Source organism: Passer domesticus, chromosome 9, assembly GCF_036417665.1.
Source record: "Passer domesticus isolate bPasDom1 chromosome 9, bPasDom1.hap1, whole genome shotgun sequence".
Classification (NCBI taxonomy): Eukaryota; Metazoa; Chordata; class Aves; order Passeriformes; family Passeridae; genus Passer; species Passer domesticus.
In genome coordinates this window covers 12,361,782-12,379,305 of record NC_087482.1, presented here as the reverse complement: position 1 = coordinate 12,379,305, position 17,524 = coordinate 12,361,782, and the positions used below count along the sequence as shown (strand labels likewise).

Below are 17,524 nucleotides of genomic sequence, written 5' to 3'. Positions count from 1 at the left end.
GGCGGCGGGCTCGGAGCGGGGTCGGCCCGCGCAGGCGCCGCCTGCACCGTTGCGAATTCCGTTGCCGGCTGGGATGCAGAGAAAGAAGACACGGAGGCAGCTCCTGCAGCTCCCGGGAGCAGCAGCACAGCCGGGGAATCACTGTTGTTGATCGCGCTGCCTGGCAACACGGGCGGATCGGCGGGAGGCGGTTCCGGGTGCCGCGGCGCAGGCGCAGTTATCAGAGCCGGCGGAGCTGGCCCGGGCGGCTGCGGGGCCGCGGGCGGAGCCGGCTGAGGCGGAGCCGCGGGGTCCGGCGCCTCCCGCGGGGCTGGCTGAGGCGGAGCCGCGGGGTCCGGCGCCTCCCGCGGGGCTGGCTGAGGCGGAGCCGCGGGGTCCGGCGCCTCCCGCGGGGCTGGCTGAGGCGGAGCCGGATCCGCTCCCTCCCGGGGTGGGGGAAGCGGAGAATTCCGCGGCGAAGCGGGCGGGGCCGGCCCGGAAAGCGGCGGGTTCGGTTTTTCATCCCCCCCAAGAGAAGGAGCGGGGGGGAAGGTAGATCTGTTTGCTCCAAGGGAGCGGAGAAAAACTTTTGCTCAGCTGTGGGCAGTGCGGGGGGAATGCAAACTCGCGGTTCGTCTTCTTTGAGAGGCTTCTCTCGTGCCGAAGCTGGCGGGGACAGAACGCGACTGCGCTCCCGAGCCATGATGTCCCCCGCAGCCCGTCCCCATTTCAAGATAACGCCATAAATCAGTACGTGCACTGCATGCATCATTGGGCATTGAACACGCTGGACTATTGTCCAGTCAAAAAGAGCGGCCATGAACTCCCAAAAACGTAAATCAAGGGAGTCTACGACATTTGTAATAAATCTATGAAATTTTGCCCATCTGAAGAACTCATAACACCGTCTCTCCAACATACATTGAGGAATTCTGTCCCTGCGTCCCCATCTGCACCAGAGTTTAATAACTTTCTCCTCTGACGCAGTAAACGGAACCTGAGCTTCCGAAGGTACATTTTTCCAACTTTCCTCCCACCTTTTGCGAATGGCAGGATCTTCAGGAAGGGAAAAAATAACAGTACCTTTAGACAGTATCCTTGTGGATCCAGCTGTGCAGCTCTGCTGCTCTGCGGTCTCTGGACACAATCTCCAGGAAAGTCCAACAGGTTCTCCTGTTTGCCTTGGCTGTGAACTCTGCCCATCTTCAGGGTCTCGTTTCTTCAGCTCCAGGCTAGATTCCATGGTCACTCTTGGGGTGACCATCAGTTTCACACGTCCAGGGGTCACCAATTCTTGCTTAGACTGAGATCCCTGGTGCGAGGACACGAGGCTTGACTCCATTTTCATCAGAAGGCTGATTTATTATGGTATATATTATACTAAAATACTACATTACAACTATACTAAAAGAACAGAGAGAAAGGGATCAGAAGGCTACCAAGACAAGAATAGAATAGGAATCAATAACAAAAACCTGTGACTGCTCACAACCTTGGCACAGGTGGCTGTGATTGGTCACTGATTGAAAACAATCTACATGAACTAATGGAAGATGCACCCGTGGCATTCCACAGCAGCAGATAGCCATTGTTTACATTTCTTTCCTGAGGCTCTCAGCTCTTCAGAACAGGAAAAATCCTAGCAGAGGCTTTTTCCCTAAATTATCATGGCAACAAGACAGATATTGTGGATCTCTACAGAAGCCAGTGTTGTGCTTGGGGGAAGCCAGACAGCACTTTGAGGCATTCCTTTTGCCTTTGAGGGCAGCTGGGAGTGGGTGGGCTTTGCCTGAGCTTCCCTGTGCAGTGAAGACAAAAGCAGGGATTGTTTTGCAAGCAGCAGAAGGCTGCAACCCAGCCAATGCCTCCGTGAAGGTGTGTGTGCTAGTCTGGCCAAACTGATGAGAACATTTGGCTTCCTAGATTCCCTTTAGACTCCTGACCTGTCACCAGCCATTGGAGACAAAATACTTCCCAGAACTTGATTGTCTGTGGGGCTGGTTTAATGCTGGTGTTGTTTTTATGACTGTTAGTACTTCTACTGTTCCTTCTACAGTTTGGGTTTGATAAGAATTCTACATTTTGGTTAGCCTGACCTTCTGGATGAGAACATCAAATGATAGCACAAATAAGAGAGGAAGAGGTCTTTTCAATGTGCCCTAAAAGTTAAAATGTTACATTGTTAGAACAATCCCGAGGTATCAGATAGAAAGAGTTGTTTTCAAAGTGCCCCAAAAGAAGAAAACCACCACACTTTTTTTGACAATCCCTGTTTGATATTTTAGTTGTATGCCTAGGAAGATGCATCAAAGAGACACATCCATGTGGCATTTCCAGATAGAAGTGCCCTGCAGGCAATTCTCGGGAGGAAGCCTGCAGCCCCTCTGCTGCATGTTCCTGCAGTACCAGGCACTTTGTCACTGCTAATGCCCAGCTGATAAACACTCTTGGAATACTAAGCATTGGCCTCAATCCCTGCACAGATTCCTGCACTTGAGGAAAGCACACCAAGGCCTTGGTGACTCTGCAGTAGAGCTGAGTTGCTTCTTACAACTAGTAAGGGCTGCCAGTGCAGTGCTGTCAGGGACTGACGGGTCAGGCACAGAGCAGAGCCCAGTTTACTCAGTGTCTGCCATCAGCTGTTGGGACAAAAGGTGGATTGATTGACTCCTCCGTGGGTCTGAAGAGAAAGACAACCATGTTCTGTCTTGAGTGGGGTCAATAGCTTGTAACAGAGCTGGGTGTGCCTCTGGCTTCTTGACAGTGGCTGTCAGTGGCCGTTCGTAGGCTTTGCCAAGCTTTTTGTCATACCTGCCCTGCCACTGACAGCTGCTGTGCCTGCAGGGGCTGGAGCCTTCCTCAGCTGTGGGGTTGCAGCTGCTGCCCCGTTGCTGCAGCTTTGCCTGGGCTGGTGAGAGGATCAGCATCTCCTTTGTGCAGGTGTCTGTGTCACGGCAGCGCCTGAGGAGCGGCGCTGTCCTTGTGACCCATCTGGGCTGTGCCCTTTGGGAAGATGGGGCACGTGGGTGCTGTTCAAGGGGCCAAGTCCAGTGCCCGTGGCTGCTGCAGCCCAGGCTGAAGACCAGCACTTGTAGTTCTTCACTAAATGAGGAATGGGCAAAGTGGTCTTCAGAACTTAGCCTGCTCCTAAATGAAAAGTGTTCTAATTCTTAGAGTCATTGTTCTTGGATGTAGCATGAGCTGCTGTTCTCTGAAAATGTCAAGGCATTCTTTAGGCAAACTGCTGAGAGGAAGGGAACATCCCCTCCTCTCCTGGAATTCACTTTGCAATATTCTTTCTGCTCTGCAAAAAGCAGATGTTGATAAAAATTCATCCCAGATCCCAGGGTGCACTGAATCTTTGGAAGTATGTAATCTTGTGCTGAATCTCCCAAGAGAGTGTTTCTTCCCAAGAAAATGAAGGCTCCTGATTTTTCAGCCCTCCTTCCCATTTGTAGATGACAGCCGCTTGCCTTGGTGCCTGTTTGTCTTCTGATTTCTGTCTGCTCTGATGGTTTTTCCATGGGCTTAGTTTCCCCTCAAGGCAACCCTGCAAAGGAGTGTGGGAGAATCAGACTCTGTGCAGAGCTGCCTGTTTTGCTGGGGCTGCTGTTGTTGTTGTTCTTGTTGATGTTATCGTTAGCCAAAAGACCACAAATTGCTCAGAGCCCCAGAGAGTGGAGCTGGGTTTCAGATCTCCTGCAAGCTCAATCTCTCTGTTTTGAACTTTGCTTCTTGCATTTTGTTTCTTTCAGGGTGTGTGGTGAGTGTGGAAGATCCAGAAAAGAAGTACACTGGATGGGAACATCTTGGCAGTGGGTGAGTGCAGCCACACTTATTTCTACAGAACCACAGGCCAGGAATTTTGGTGGTGCAATAGAATGTGGGAAGTCAGGCAAGCTGCAAGCATTTTCAGAGCCTGGCTCCAGATTGTCCCTGTCTCACTACTGAGGCAGTACAAGGCATCATCAAAGATGACTGGGTGCTGACAATGTCTTGGCTGCCTCAAGGAGCAGGACCTGGAAGCCCTCCTGTCCCTCCAAGATGGGGCACCAGTTTGCCTATTTTCCCAGGAGACATGGTTTTGTATGATTCAAAGTAATATGGCCACACTCACGACGGAAGGAAAAGCTGAGAGAGCAGGTTTTGTGTGTTGTTTCCCACCAGACAGCTGTCAGATAACAGCTCTCAGTAGCATTTCTTAGTAGTATTTTTCTGGAAACAATATTCAGTGGTCAGGAAAATAAGAAAGGCTGTGTGGCATTGCCTGAGTTTGGCAGGTAGGATGAAAAGAGAGCAGTGAGAAGGCCCAGCAGCACTGTGTGTTTCATTGCCTGGAAAGGCACATCACAGGCAGAGATACAAGAAGAAAAAGGCAAAGAAAACCCCCCCACATGCATAAGTTAGTGTGTGTATTGGAGAATTCAAGCAGCCCTTTTTCTTCCTGTGGGAGCCAGCTTTTCTCTTGGACACTCTGCATGGCAGAGGGCTGCTGGGCTGCTGTGCCCTTGGCTGAAGAGTAGACAAAGCCCAGTGTTTTAGAGACACTGCAGGCAGCACAGAGCTCCTGCCTGGGCTGCCTTTTGCTCCTCAGCACTGAACAACGTCTCTGTTCTTGCCACTGTTCTGATTCTAGGGGCTTTGGAGCTGTTTATAAGGCCTTCGACACTGCCACAGGACAAGCGGTGAGTGCCCGTGCAGATCTTGCAGCTCTTGAGTGCTTTCCCTGTGATGTGATCTGTGGCCAGAGCTTTGGGCCGCCTGTCTTTGCTGCAGAGGCTGTTCTGCAGAAGCAGTCTGTCTAGAGGCAGGCTGCAAAATGCATTTGGGACAGACTTTGTCCTTCCTACCTACCTGAATGAATGCAAGGATGGCCGTGGTGTCTTTCAGAGGACACGCTAGCTTGGAGTTACTGGATAAATGTGCATAGATTAGCTGATGGCAAGAGCCATCATTCCAGCCCAATTCCTCTTAAGCCCAGGATCAGACACAGATATTTTGTTTTCTATCAGGTGATTCAGTTGGAAAATACAATGCAAGCCCTTCAGAAAGAGAGATCTTGTCTGGAGCACAGTTTTGCCTTTCAGTCCTAGGGAACCTAGTTCACATACACACACACCTACACACACACACACACACACAGAGATACGTGCACAGATGAATGAGAAGAAGTTGATGAAGAGCCTTAAATAATACAACCTTGTGTTGATCCTGTGTTCCACTAGAGAGATGCTCTCTGTTCTGAACAGGCATGGTGGTGTCTTGGAGAGTCTTGCTGCTCTTTGGGGCTAGAAGTTCCAAGTCCTGAATTCTCCTTTTTGACTCTCAGGAAATACATTCCATCTTCCTTAATAGTAAGGAATTAGAGAAGGTAGTTCCTTATCCAGCTGCAGAGCTGTGCTCAGGAACTGCACTTGGAGGGAGGTCTCGGAGGCGTCCAAAAGCCCCAAGCCCTGTACTTAGAACCTGGGGCACATCCATAGTGTACCACAGAAAGGGGTATTCATTTTTAAACCCATTCAATAATTTCAAGTCTAAAGATTGTTCTTCAAAGTTGCAAAAGCCAAACTGAAGAAGTGAGGATGTGCTGGGATTGTAACTTTACCTTGAGTCGCTTTGCAGTTCTTTTTTGACAGCATTTTCCCCATCATGTTTGTATGTGTTTACTCTGGCACACAATTGAATTGGCAGCCATCTCTTCACAGGAGAAAAATTACTTTTGGCTTCCAAAGCGTGTGTAAATGATAATAGTAGTGCTAAATAAAGTCTGTTTGAGAAGCCTGCAGGTGCAGAGGGTGGTGTTAGCGCTTTGTGGTTGATGGTTTAGAGTCCCTTTTTTCCGAGGTGACAAGGCATCCAGGCCCATGAGGGCCAGAGAAAGAGGCTCTGGTCATGTCTGTCCCTAAGAGCTTTTGAATGTCATTGTAGGTGGCTGTAAAGGAACTTTATCTCCAGCACCAGGGCTGTGAGGGAGTATTAAAAGAAATCCTGCTCATAAGAGAAAATAAGAACGCCAATATTGTCAGCTACTTAGAAAGGTAAGTAGTTCTGGTGATTTTTTGGGAACGTTCATTTCCATACTTGCAAGGCAAAGATTTAAAAGCTCTTTAGCCACTGGCAGAAAATGGATCTTTCAATGAACATCAATCCACTCCTGCACCAGGCATGGGAGGAGTTTGCATTCTGTCCCCATGAATGCTTCCTGACATAAAGAGCTTGAAGATTGCTCTCAGAAACCTGGGTCTCTTACTAAGCCAGCAGCCTGTATGTTCACTTGCTGCATGTGGTTTTGCTGGTTTGGGGCATGATTTTTTCTAAGTGTTGGAGGAGAAAACATGCCAGAGGTTATGCACCTTGTGCTGTTCCCACTATTTTCCATAGCCTTGCATGCCAAAAGACTAGGCTAGGAGACACATAATTTGCCAGGTCTGAAATTGTTTTCCTGTTTGTGACTGTCCTTTCTGCAAGGTTTTCCAAAGGGTGTTGGCAGTGCTGCACAACCACTTGCCTTTAGTAAAAGCTGTGAAAACTGTGTCTCCTTGCTGCTGGAGGGAATGGTGCAATTTGTGTCTGAAGATGATGAAGCAGTTGCTGGGATGTGTCCACTTCCAGATTTATCTTTTTCCTCACTGAACCTCCTTTTCCCACTGCTTGCCACCTAAGCCGTCTGCTTTTCCATGGATGTGCCTTCCTCCTTTAGGTGGCACAGATGGCAGGCACTGGCTAGCCTAGGTGGAGTGTGTCTTCATTTGATTCCATCTTCATTTACCAGTGACCTGGAAACAAAACTCAGCTGTAGTCTTTTCTTCCCCACAGCAATTTAGCTGTGCACGTTCAGCTCCACGCTGTTGCTTTCCTCTTGCAGCTACCTTGTGGATGAGGCTGTCCTGCTGGTGTTGGAATATATGGATGGAGGCTCCTTAGCTGATGTGGTCACCGTGAGAAGGATGGCTGTAGGACACATAGCAACAGTGTGTCGGGAGGTAAGGAGTCCTGCTTGTGCTTGGGATGGCTTGGACAAGGCTAGTCCTTTGAAAGCACTGCAAAGTGAGTGATTCCATGTTCAGAGCTTTCTTTCTGTGTTGCTCTTCTGCTTCAGAGAAGAAAGAGCATCTGGACTGAACTGCCTGCCAGTGTCCCTGCCCTTCCTGTACTCTGTTCTTCACTCTTATCCACCATCATTGAACTCTCTGTCTCTTTTTCCTTTTTATTTTCTGTTCTGCACTTTGCCTCCCCAAGCCTTTGCCCAGAGCCTTTCTGCACTGCCTTCTTTGCCTGTAAGTGCAAAGGTGCTGCTGTGAGAGTTTTAAACCAGAGGCCAAGCCAAAGAGAGACTCATCTGTCACAGGTCTCCACTCCAAAGGATGGCACGGCACCCAGCATGGTGCTTGCTGCTGCAAACTGACAAAAGAGCTACTTCCAAGTCTGCTGTTGAGGCAGCCATAGAACCCTTGTCCTCCAGTCTCCAGCCCGACAGTGATCCCCTTGGTATCCAAGGCAGGTACGTTTTCCTCTTTTGGCAAACCATTGTTTGTTGTCCGGACGGGGAGAGCACATCCGCTGCAGCAGCGCTCATTCTGACTGGCTTTGCAGGGAACAGTCTGGAGCAACGACTGACTGATGCTTCCCCCTCCAAAGCTAATATGCCTTCCCTTGGAAAGATCCTGCTCTCCTAGTGCTGCAGCAGCAAGCTCTTCCTCTTGCCAGAACTCACTGCTCCTTGGAGATCTGAGAATCTTCAGGAGCAGCCTCCTTTTGCATGTGATGAAATCAGATCAGGGTAACTTTTGGCCTCCTGTTTCTTTTTCCCCTGGCAGTGCCTGCAAGGCCTGGCTTTCCTTCATGCCAAGCAGGTGATCCACAGAGACATCAAAAGTGACAACATCCTTCTGGGCCGGGATGGCTCCGTCAAGCTGGGTGGGTATTCCTGCTGAGGCGCAGCGCTGCGGGGAGGCGGTGTGGGGCTGCTTTGGAGAGGTGCCGGGTGCCAGCAGTGGCTGCTGAGAGTGCAGGGAGCGCTGTGCAAGCCCAGGCCGCAGCTGGAAGGTGCTGAGTGGTCTAGAGAGCAACCAGGTATCCAGAGTAACTTTGGTTTGTGGGTGTTCCTTCCAAAGGGAGAGAGTTACAGTGTAAACGTTCAGGGCAATGAGGAAAAGCCAAGGTTTTGTGGGAATCCTGGGCGGGTTGTTACCTGTACAATTGCCCATGTCCTTGGCTGCAGCCCTGAGGAAGGAGAGCCCAGCTGCTTTTCCAGCTCCATTAAGCACTGCGTTCTGGGACTGAGAGTGAGAAGCCCTTTTCCTTGGTTTCCTACTTGAAGCAGTGTTTGTTTTCCTCCTCAGCTGATTTTGGCCTCTGTGCTGTGCTCAGCCCTGAGCACAGGAAACGGAGGTCGATGGTCGGGACCACTTACTGGATGGCACCCGAGGTGGTGAGAAGAGAGCCTTACGGCCCCAAAGTGGACACCTGGTCCCTTGGGATTGTGGGAATAGAAATGGCCACAGGAGAGGCTCCTTATATGCAGGAGACCAGTGTCAAGGTAAGGTGGAAATGTGCTCAGATAGTCGTGTCCTTCTGCTCTCAGTCCATTAGAGAAAATCCCATTCCCACAGCTTGAAGTGCTTCCAGCAAGGGCCACTTCAAAAAAGGTCTCTGGGGCTCACATCAGCCGTCAAGGCAAGACCTGGTGCTGGAATAGCTGGGGCTGCACTGGGGCCTTTTTTCCTTTGGGAGAGAAGGCTCATCTCTAAGCATCTGCTGGGCAAGAAATTGCCACTGCAGAGTGGAGTTTTAAAGATGGGGTCTAGGTGAGCCCTGAAGGATATGGAAGAATCACATAGAGTCTCATGTTTCCTTTTGCCTCAGGCCAGCTACCTGATAGGCAAGCAAGGGGTTCCAAATCTGCACCAGCTCAGGCTACCCCCTGGCTTGTGTGAATTTCTGGGCTGCTGCCTGCAGATGGATGTGGACAGGCGAGGCTCTGCCAAGGAACTTCTGCAGGTACAAGGCAAAGCGGCTGCAGGCCAAACAGCTGTTCCCTGCCAGGGTTTGCTCCTTGGCCAAACTCCAGGGAATCAGATGGGCCCCCCACAGAGTAATCTCCACTCTGGGTGCTTTTCAAATGAAAACCAAGTAGGATCTTGACTGCTTGAGGTTAGAAGGGCCCAGTGAAGGTCATCTAGCCCAGAACTCCAGCCACTGGCAAGGACATCTTCAAGTAGATCAGGTTGTTCAGAGGGCCATCCAAGCGGAGCTTGAATGTTGCTGGGCTTGGGGCTCCTCCCAGCTCTCTGGGCAGCCTGTGCCAGTGTTCCAGCACTCTCCTCACAAACAGTTTCTTCCTCAGAGCCAATCTGAATTGAGTGTCTTTTAGCTTAAAGCCGTTCCCCCTTGTCCTCTTGCAATTGGCCCTGCTAAAAGAAATGTCCCCAACTTTCCTAGAAGTCCCTGAAAATATTGAAAAGTCTCCTTGGGGCTTGCTCTTCTCCAGGATAAACAGGCACAAGGCTCCCAGCCCTTCCTCAGAGGAGAGCTCCCACCTTCTGGTCATTTCTGTGTCCCTCTTTTGCTCTCAGGTGCTGTATTCAGGTTTGCCTGGTAGCAAAGGAACTGAAGTATTGCAATGCTGGGGATGGGGCTTGAGGAACACAATGAAAGCAGTCCCTGCCAAGCGGTTTTAGATTGGTCTGTGGGAATGGGGGAGCTGGGGTGGAGCTCACTGTGAGCATCCGAGAGCACCCAGCTTGTCCCGCCTGGCCCACCCTTGGAGGTTTCTGCCAGCCAAACAGGCACAGCTGTGCAGGATTTGTGCCAGCCCCATGTGCTGCCTTGCCCCATCAAGTAGATGAGAATGGCTGTGGCTTTGCTGCCAGGTTTGGTGGCAGACAAGGAGCTGGTGACCAGGCCACTTCCTTGGCTGTGCCTGCTGTGAAGGAAGATGCCAGCCAGCACAGGAGGGAGTGGGGTGTGCTGAGGCAGACACTGCTCTTCCTGCAAACCAGAGCTGAGCACATCTGCACCCTGATGCTTGTGTCCTTGCTCCTGGCTTGCTGCTGAAAACCTGCATGTCCAGCTTTCCTGAGATCAACATGTGGGATCAACATTTTTCAGAGCTCTTGGGAGTCTCTTGAGGAATGCCTTATACCCCACATCTCTCTTGGACACTCAAAGAGCCCATGTCTGTAGAAAAGAGGAGCTTGAATAAGTCTGTTGACTTTCCTGAAAGGAATAAATCCTTAGGACAGCAAGCAGCAATCCCACAGTGATAGCAGGACAAAAAACCCAGCAAGTGACGACACCATGAGGAATGGACTAGTGCAGTTCTGGGCCGTGTTTGCCTGTGACAGCAGCATGCTGGACATGAAGGCAGACGTGCTGCTGGTGCCCTCAGTCCCATGTCTGTGTATATCTGGGTGCTGGAGGAATCCAGCTCAGCCCTGTTAGGAACTCAGTTTGGAAAAATGGTTCCTTTTTCCTTTGTCTCTTTTAATTTGGTTTGTTTTGTTTCTTTTTCCCTTTGGGCAGCATCCATTTCTGCAATCAGCGGAGCCTCTCTTAAGCCTCTTCTGACAGCCTGATTGCTGCCATCCCTGCAGCAAGGGAATGCAAGAAGCAAAGGAGATGACAAGGTGTGAGAGTCTGTCCGAAACTTCCCTCATTTTTTGCCTCTCGATCGTCATGAAAGCCAAGACCACCGGGGAAAGGGAAAGATCCTGTTCTGAAAATCCAGGTCTGTCTGGTCCACCAAGCCAGATTATTGCCTACGGGTGTGTTTGCTCAACTCATGGAACACTGCACCCAAGAAGGGGCAGTGTGCTCTCCTTCGCCTGCATCACCTAGCAACGCTAGTGCTGGAATTTCTCCACCCTTCTGACTTGGCTGGACTTTCTCTCTGGAATGACCTTTCCGGAGGTCGCCACAAAAGGACCCTCCATTCACCGTACATCAACCACCGTGACAGATGGACTGAGATGGGAGAAGGTTCTCCCCTCAAGGACTGAGACGTGCGACCCCTACCTGGAAAAGCTCCCCTCTTTTCCCAAAAGGACTAAGACTGAAATCCCCACCGTAGGGTGAGGGAAGGTATGCGTGGGGACCGGAGCAAGTTTTGCAAGCCACCACTGGACCGAGAAGACAATGGTTCCTGCCTACGACATCTGCTGCTGACGACGCCTGTTCCTGATGGACTACTGATGGACTCCTTGTACCCTTTATCAATAGAGTATTTTGAAATGGGTCCCCTTCCCCCATTTCAAAAGGACTATAAAAAAGGTTAGACCTGACTGATACCTTTGAGATCTCCCCTGACGTGAGGACGACAGGCCTCTTCGTCAACCGGACTTCGAGGGACTTTGTCATCTGCACGTCTGGTAGCTATACACCTCCTTGCCCTCCCTCTCTTCTTTTGCTTTTCCTTACTCTTTTTCCTTTCTTCATTCCCCTTCTCTCTAACGCATCTTTGCTATGGCTATTTAATAAAAGTATATGTATTTTGATTTTACTGCAAATCCCCTTGTTGTGTCAGTTTTTGCACCCTGAGATCAGTGAAAAAGAACCTACACGAATCACGTCCTTAGGACGGATCGTGTCATAAATTGGATCTTGGGTCACGGATCTTGGGTTCTGGGGACGGAGGAGTCTGCAGGTTACGTGTAGTTTGTAACAGGGGAAGGACGTTTCACGGCAGCCGCACCTAAACCGTCAAGTTTCCCGAAAGGGGTTGAACTGATTTAGAAAGCAAGGGCTGTGATTCGAATTTCCCGCATACTGCACGAACCAAGGCGGAAAAAGCATTCTCCAAACTCTTTTTGAGGGTTCTGTCTCCAGAATATCACAAAAGATCTCTTGGTGCAAAAGGGAAAAAAAAAAAACAACAAAAAAACCCCTGTTTCTGTTGTAAGAGTGTGTTTAACTGTCTGAGAAGGAAGAGACACCTTGAAGAAACTAAGCAGGGCCTCCCAGATTGACTCTGTCTCTTCAACTGTGTGTGAGTGTTTAACTGTCTGGGAAGGAAGAGACACCTTGAAGAAACTAAGCAGGGCCTCCCAGATTGACTCTGTCTCTTCAGCCACCCAGGGAAAAAGTTGAGTGAAGGGAAAACACAGTGTGTGATTGTGTAACTGAAAACACCTCCCTGTTGTGGTCCCTAGTCCCTTCACAAGATGAATGAAGATTTTGGTGCCAAGGCAAAAACTGAATTTTACACACTACTTGCTAAACACAATGCAAAACCTTCACCAGGCGGAGAGGCCTGGGCAAAGAACAATTGGTTTAATTTAGAAAATGTTGTTGGTAGAATATGTTCTTGCAGCATGAAACAAAATTTAAACTTGGTAAAGATAAAACCATCCTCTGCTCAGTTTTGGGAGCCTGCCTCACAGCAGCCACAGAAACTCGCTTTAAGCGAAGAAGTGAGGAAAATGTTATAATAGACTCCCTTCAAAACTTAGTTGGAGTTTTGCAAAAACAATTAGATGAAGAAAGAAATGAAAATAATTTATTACGGGCTGCCTTGAGAGAGGTACATGTTAAAAATTCACAGAACTTTGATTCCTCAAAAGAAACAGAGGAGAAGGAAACTTCTCACCTTAATCAAAATTACCCCCAAAAAGAATTATTTCTGATGAAAAATTTTGGGGAACACTGTTGTTGCAATAGCATGAAACCTCAAATTAAAACAGAATGCAACTATATTAATGATGAGGATTTTGACCCACATATAATCACTAAAGAAATCCCATACACTGCTACTGAATTAACAAAACTTGCAAAGCAGTATGGGCTTCTCTCCCACAAAACTGAAACAAAATCTCTCACTGGGAAAGTTCAAACACATTTGTCAGAACAAGAAGCCGGTGGGTACTGGGGACATGGAGTGTTCTTACCAACGGGAGACAGACGCATCCCATGGTCCCTAATTCAGCATATAGCTTATTGGACAGAGGGGCTTAACCCCTCGGAAAGGGGAAACCTTTTAACCATAGCTGGTACCCCTAACCAACTCCTGGAAAACATTCACAAAGCTGCCTGCTTGCAAATAATGCATGAAAGAAAAGCAGCTACAAGCTATGAGTCACCAATGCAATCACCTGTAAAGTCTAAAATTATGACCTCTTTAATTCAAAGGTTTACAGAAACACTTAAACCTATAGCAATTTTCCCTCAAAAACCCATAGCAGCTATGTCCCCTATAGAAACACCAGATAAACTTCTTAGTAACCAGAATAACCCATTTGTTCCCTCTTATGACTTGCCGAGAAAAGGGATAAAATGGGATTGGAGTCTTTCTCAAGAGAAAGCACTGCAATCGCTGATTTTTGAAGCAACAGCTCACCAAGCACTGGACCCTATCCATCCTACAGATCCCTTTCAGGTAGAGTGGGGATTTGCCTCCTCAGGGTTATCAGTACACATTGGGCAGCGGGGTCCCGAGGGTCCGACAAGGCCTGTTGGTTTTTATTCCCATGGTTTCAAAGATGCTGAGAGAAGATACTCTACCTGGGAAAGAGGTTTGTCTGTGGTTGGCTTAACTCTCACAGGAGTAGAAAAAAACTTAGCAATACAAGAAACTGAGAGCTTGGGTAGCAGCCAAAATAAGCTTGCCTCTGTGATTAAAGCAACCCCTCCTTTCTTCCCCACTTCTGCTAACAGAGAGGGAGAAGGCAGTGCTCAGGTAGAGGAACTGTTAACCATTTGTAGTATTTTCCAGTGTAAGGGACAGAATTATTTTCTTGTCAGTATTAACATCAAGTCCTATGCCGCACTTGTATTTGTGTTGTTTCAGGCCGATGCTTTTAAAAGAGCTACAGGAAATAATACTGTTAAAGCAATACAGGGATGGTTTGGAATTTTCCTAACCCCACAAGAAATTCAATCTGATAATGTTTCTCACTTTACAGTCAAAAGTGCGCAGGATTGGGCAAAAGGTGAAGGGATTGAATGGACTTCTCACACCCCTTACGATAGATCAGGGGCAAATGGGTGTCCTAAAATCACTGCTTTTTGCCTGACAGCTCCAAGCATAATTCCTTCACTACACAGACCAGATGATTTCAAGAACCCAGCACATTACCCTGGACAACCTGTTTTTGGTGGACCACCCCCTATTGTAGGGGAAGTACCACTGGTGTTAAAAACCTCTCTGACAATCCCATTGTTCTAACTCTTTCTGCCTCTTCGTGGCAGATTCTGTTGTGCTTATTTTTTACAGAAGAACTCCGTGGGACATGAAGACCTGAGAAACCATGATAACACTAGCATTATACAACAAATATAATGTTTTCCTTTCCCTTTATGGTAACACAAAGTGATAATATTACACTTAACATGTAAATTAAGTAAACTTGAACAAATTGGCCGCTATGAGTGAAAATCTGACCAAATTACAGCAACCACTGCAATCATCCTTAACACATCAGTGGCTGCTATCAAACATACTACCAAATTGGGAAAAGGTAAATGTAAACGACCACAAATTGGTGATTGATGCACTCAATGCCACACAAAATAATGTTTCTTTGTCTCTCAGCTGTATTCAGGCTCAATTGTGGATGCAGTCAGTTGCTGCCTCAATTATAAAAGAAGGTGAAGAAGGCACTATTCCCACTGAAATTTGAAAAATAATCTGCGACAGTGCTACTGACTTTGAAAGAGAATTCCAATCCTGGTGGAATTTGGTGAATTTCACTTATAACCCCATTTCAAACACGGCCACAGCTTTTGTGTTAACCATACGTAGTGCTTCAGTACATTTGGTTTTTCCTATTATAGCATTAGGGATAAATCATGACGGAGCTATCCTCTATCCTTCGGAGCATAAGGAATGGGCCCGTCAGATTAACAACAAATGGCAAACTGTCAATCTGGAATCTTGTATTGTCCGTGAACAACAAGGGTTCATCTGTGAAAGCAATGGAATCATAGCCCAGGACATCTGTGTGGACACAGAGCAGAATATCTGTCACTTTGAAATACATCCTAACGAGACTTCTGAAACGGTTCTCATATACATAGGCAATGGATGTGCATGCATTAGAACTGCCTGTGATCTTGTATTTGTAGAAAATGTAGTAGTGGATACTAAGAATCATTCAAATTTCTGTGCTTGTAATTTTACCAGAATTGTAGGATGTGATTTCTCTTATGTAGCTCCAGTTACCTCTCACCAACTTTTGCAATCTAATTACACCCTGATTCACAAATTGATACCTACTCCAATTGGGATGAACCTCACTTTGGTAAAGCAGTTGCTGCTCCACCAAGACTTGGCTGAGATTCTGGGAAAGATCAAGAAAGATGGGCAGAAGACCCTAGTAACTGTTCATCACAATGTAAAACAAATACACCGTGTCATGGGAAAGAGTAAAGAGAGATGCCGAGCACAAGTGGTGGGATACTCTTTTTGGGTGGTCACCAACTGCCACAAGTGTCCTGAACACCATGTGTCATCCTATTGTTGTCCTTTTGATCCTGGTTTCGATTGGTTTTGTTTTGTCAGCAATCTTGTTTGTCATGAATTGGAGAATGATGAAACGGTTAACAAGACTGACGTCCATAATTAATGCACACAATTTGGCTGATGTCCTTTTTACTATGGACGTCCCCAAGACAATTGACACAAGACGATTATGAATCAGTAGATGTGTTTTGAAATAACTTTTTATCTTCCATTTTGTGACTTTGTTAAATTTATATCCATTTTATTATTGCTTTTACTTTTGACCATTTGTGATTTTATTTTGATTATTTGATTACCATTTGTGATTTTTCAATTATTTAAGACAATAATTTGTGATTTTGTTCCAATTATTATTTTGATCATTTTCAATTATTATTTAATCATTTGCTAAAAAAGTTGATTTGATTTTGTTTTGCTAATTGCTTCTCTTTTTCGCCCTTCTTTTATTTCTTCTTATCTTTTTTTTTCTCTTTTCCTCTCCCTCTGTCATACTGTCCCTATTTTCTGAGGTGTGCTACCAGTGTGAAGGAGACTTGAAGACCTGCTGATGAAGATCCTTTCAAGACAATCGTGAGTCACGGGGTCGTGTGAGAGTCTGTCCGAAACTTCCCTCATTTTTTGCCTCTCGATCGTCATGAAAGCCAAGACCACTGGGGAAAGGGAAAGATCCTGTTCTGAAAATCCAGGTCTGTCTGGTCCACCAAGCCAGATTATTGCCTACGGGTGTGTTTGCTCAATTCATGGAACACTGCACCCAAGAAGGGGCAGTGTGCTCTCCTTCGCCTGCATCACCTAGCAACGCTAGTGCTGGAATTTCTCCACCCTTCTGACTTGGCTGGACTTTCTCTCTGGAATGACCTTCCCGGAGGTCACCACAAAAGGACCCTCCATTCACCGTACATCAACCACCGTGACAGATGGACTGAGATGGGAGAAGGTTCTCCCTCAAGGACTGAGACGTGCGACCCCTACATGGAAAAGCTCCCCTCTTTTCCCAAAAGGACTAAGACTGAAATCCCCACCGTAGGGTGAGGGAAGGTATGCGTGGGGACCGGAGCAAGTTTTGCAAGCCACCACTGGACCGAGAAGACAATGGTTCCTGCCTACGACATCTGCTGCTGACAACACCTGTTCCTGATGGACTACTGATGGACTCCTTGTACCCTTTATCAATAGACTGTTTTGAAATGGGTCCCCTTCCCCCATTTCAAAAGGACTATAAAAAAGGTTAGACCTGACTGATACCTTTGAGATCTCCCCTGACGTGAGGACGACAGGCCTCTTCATCGACCGGACTTCGAGGGACTTTGTCATCCGCACGTCTGGTAGCTATACACCTCCTTGCCCTCCCTCTCTTCTTTTTCTTTTCCTTATTCTTTTCCCTTTCTTCATTCCCCTTCTCTCTAATGCATCTTTGCTATGGCTATTTAATAAAAGTACATGTATTTTGATTTTACTGCAAATCCCCTTGTCGTGTCAGTTTTTGCACCCTGAGATCAGTGAAAAAGAACCTCCATGAATCACGTCCTTAGGACGGATTGTGTCACCTCCAGAACCCCCATTCTAAAAACCCCAAACTTCTACCCTTTCACCCTGAGACAAATTATTATTCTGCTTAAACTCTCGTGACTTGTAGCTCTTCACGTAACATTGGTAATTAACTCCATGGGTCAAAATCAAAGACACCTCAAAGGCACAGGTGTCTTTGTCTTCATGCCAGGGTCTCTGAGCCCCCTGCCAGGGGCTCGAGCCACCCAGAGCTGCCAGAGGGATGTCCTGGGTTCCGACAAGGGGGGACTTTCCATCTTTAAGAACGAATGGCCAATTCAGAAGAGAACATAGAGCCTTATTCCCTGACTGGCAAGGAAGGGAATTATCGCCCGCCAGGGGCTGTGTACAAATCAGGAACAGGACAGGACTGCTGAGGAACGCTCCATCCTTTTAATGACCTAATTTTTGGCAAAAGATCTTCCCATATATATCAATTTAAAAACTTTGGTTTTGGTTTTAAATAAAATTTCACCTTTGAAAGTCCAATAGAGGGGATCTGTAACATAAGAAAACAAACCCCATGATTTTGCCAAAAAA

At 47.5% G+C, this 17,524-nt stretch overlaps 1 protein-coding gene across 4 annotated transcripts; it reads left to right on the top strand.

The window, feature by feature from the left end:
- The first annotated feature begins 616 nt into the window (after nt 1-616).
- Nucleotides 617-15,695, top strand: LOC135307647 (serine/threonine-protein kinase PAK 3-like). Of its 4 annotated transcripts, none has more exons than XM_064432054.1 (8): nt 617-990; nt 3,735-3,798; nt 4,616-6,017; nt 6,845-6,962; nt 7,797-7,896; nt 8,322-8,518; nt 8,845-8,979; nt 10,504-15,695. In XM_064432054.1, exons 4-8 carry the CDS (start codon nt 6,885-6,887, stop codon nt 10,546-10,548), a joined length of 555 nt encoding a protein of 184 aa, XP_064288124.1. In that variant the 5' UTR covers nt 617-990; nt 3,735-3,798; nt 4,616-6,017; nt 6,845-6,884; the 3' UTR covers nt 10,549-15,695. The 4 variants fall into 4 exon arrangements, with proteins under 4 accessions (XP_064288124.1, XP_064288122.1, XP_064288123.1 ...); XM_064432052.1 differs by lacking the exon at nt 617-990 and having other exon boundaries at nt 3,049-3,798; nt 4,616-4,664; nt 5,908-6,017; XM_064432053.1 differs by lacking the exons at nt 617-990; nt 3,735-3,798; nt 4,616-6,017 and having other exon boundaries at nt 6,635-6,962.
- The last annotated feature ends 1,829 nt before the right edge of the window (nt 15,696-17,524 follow it).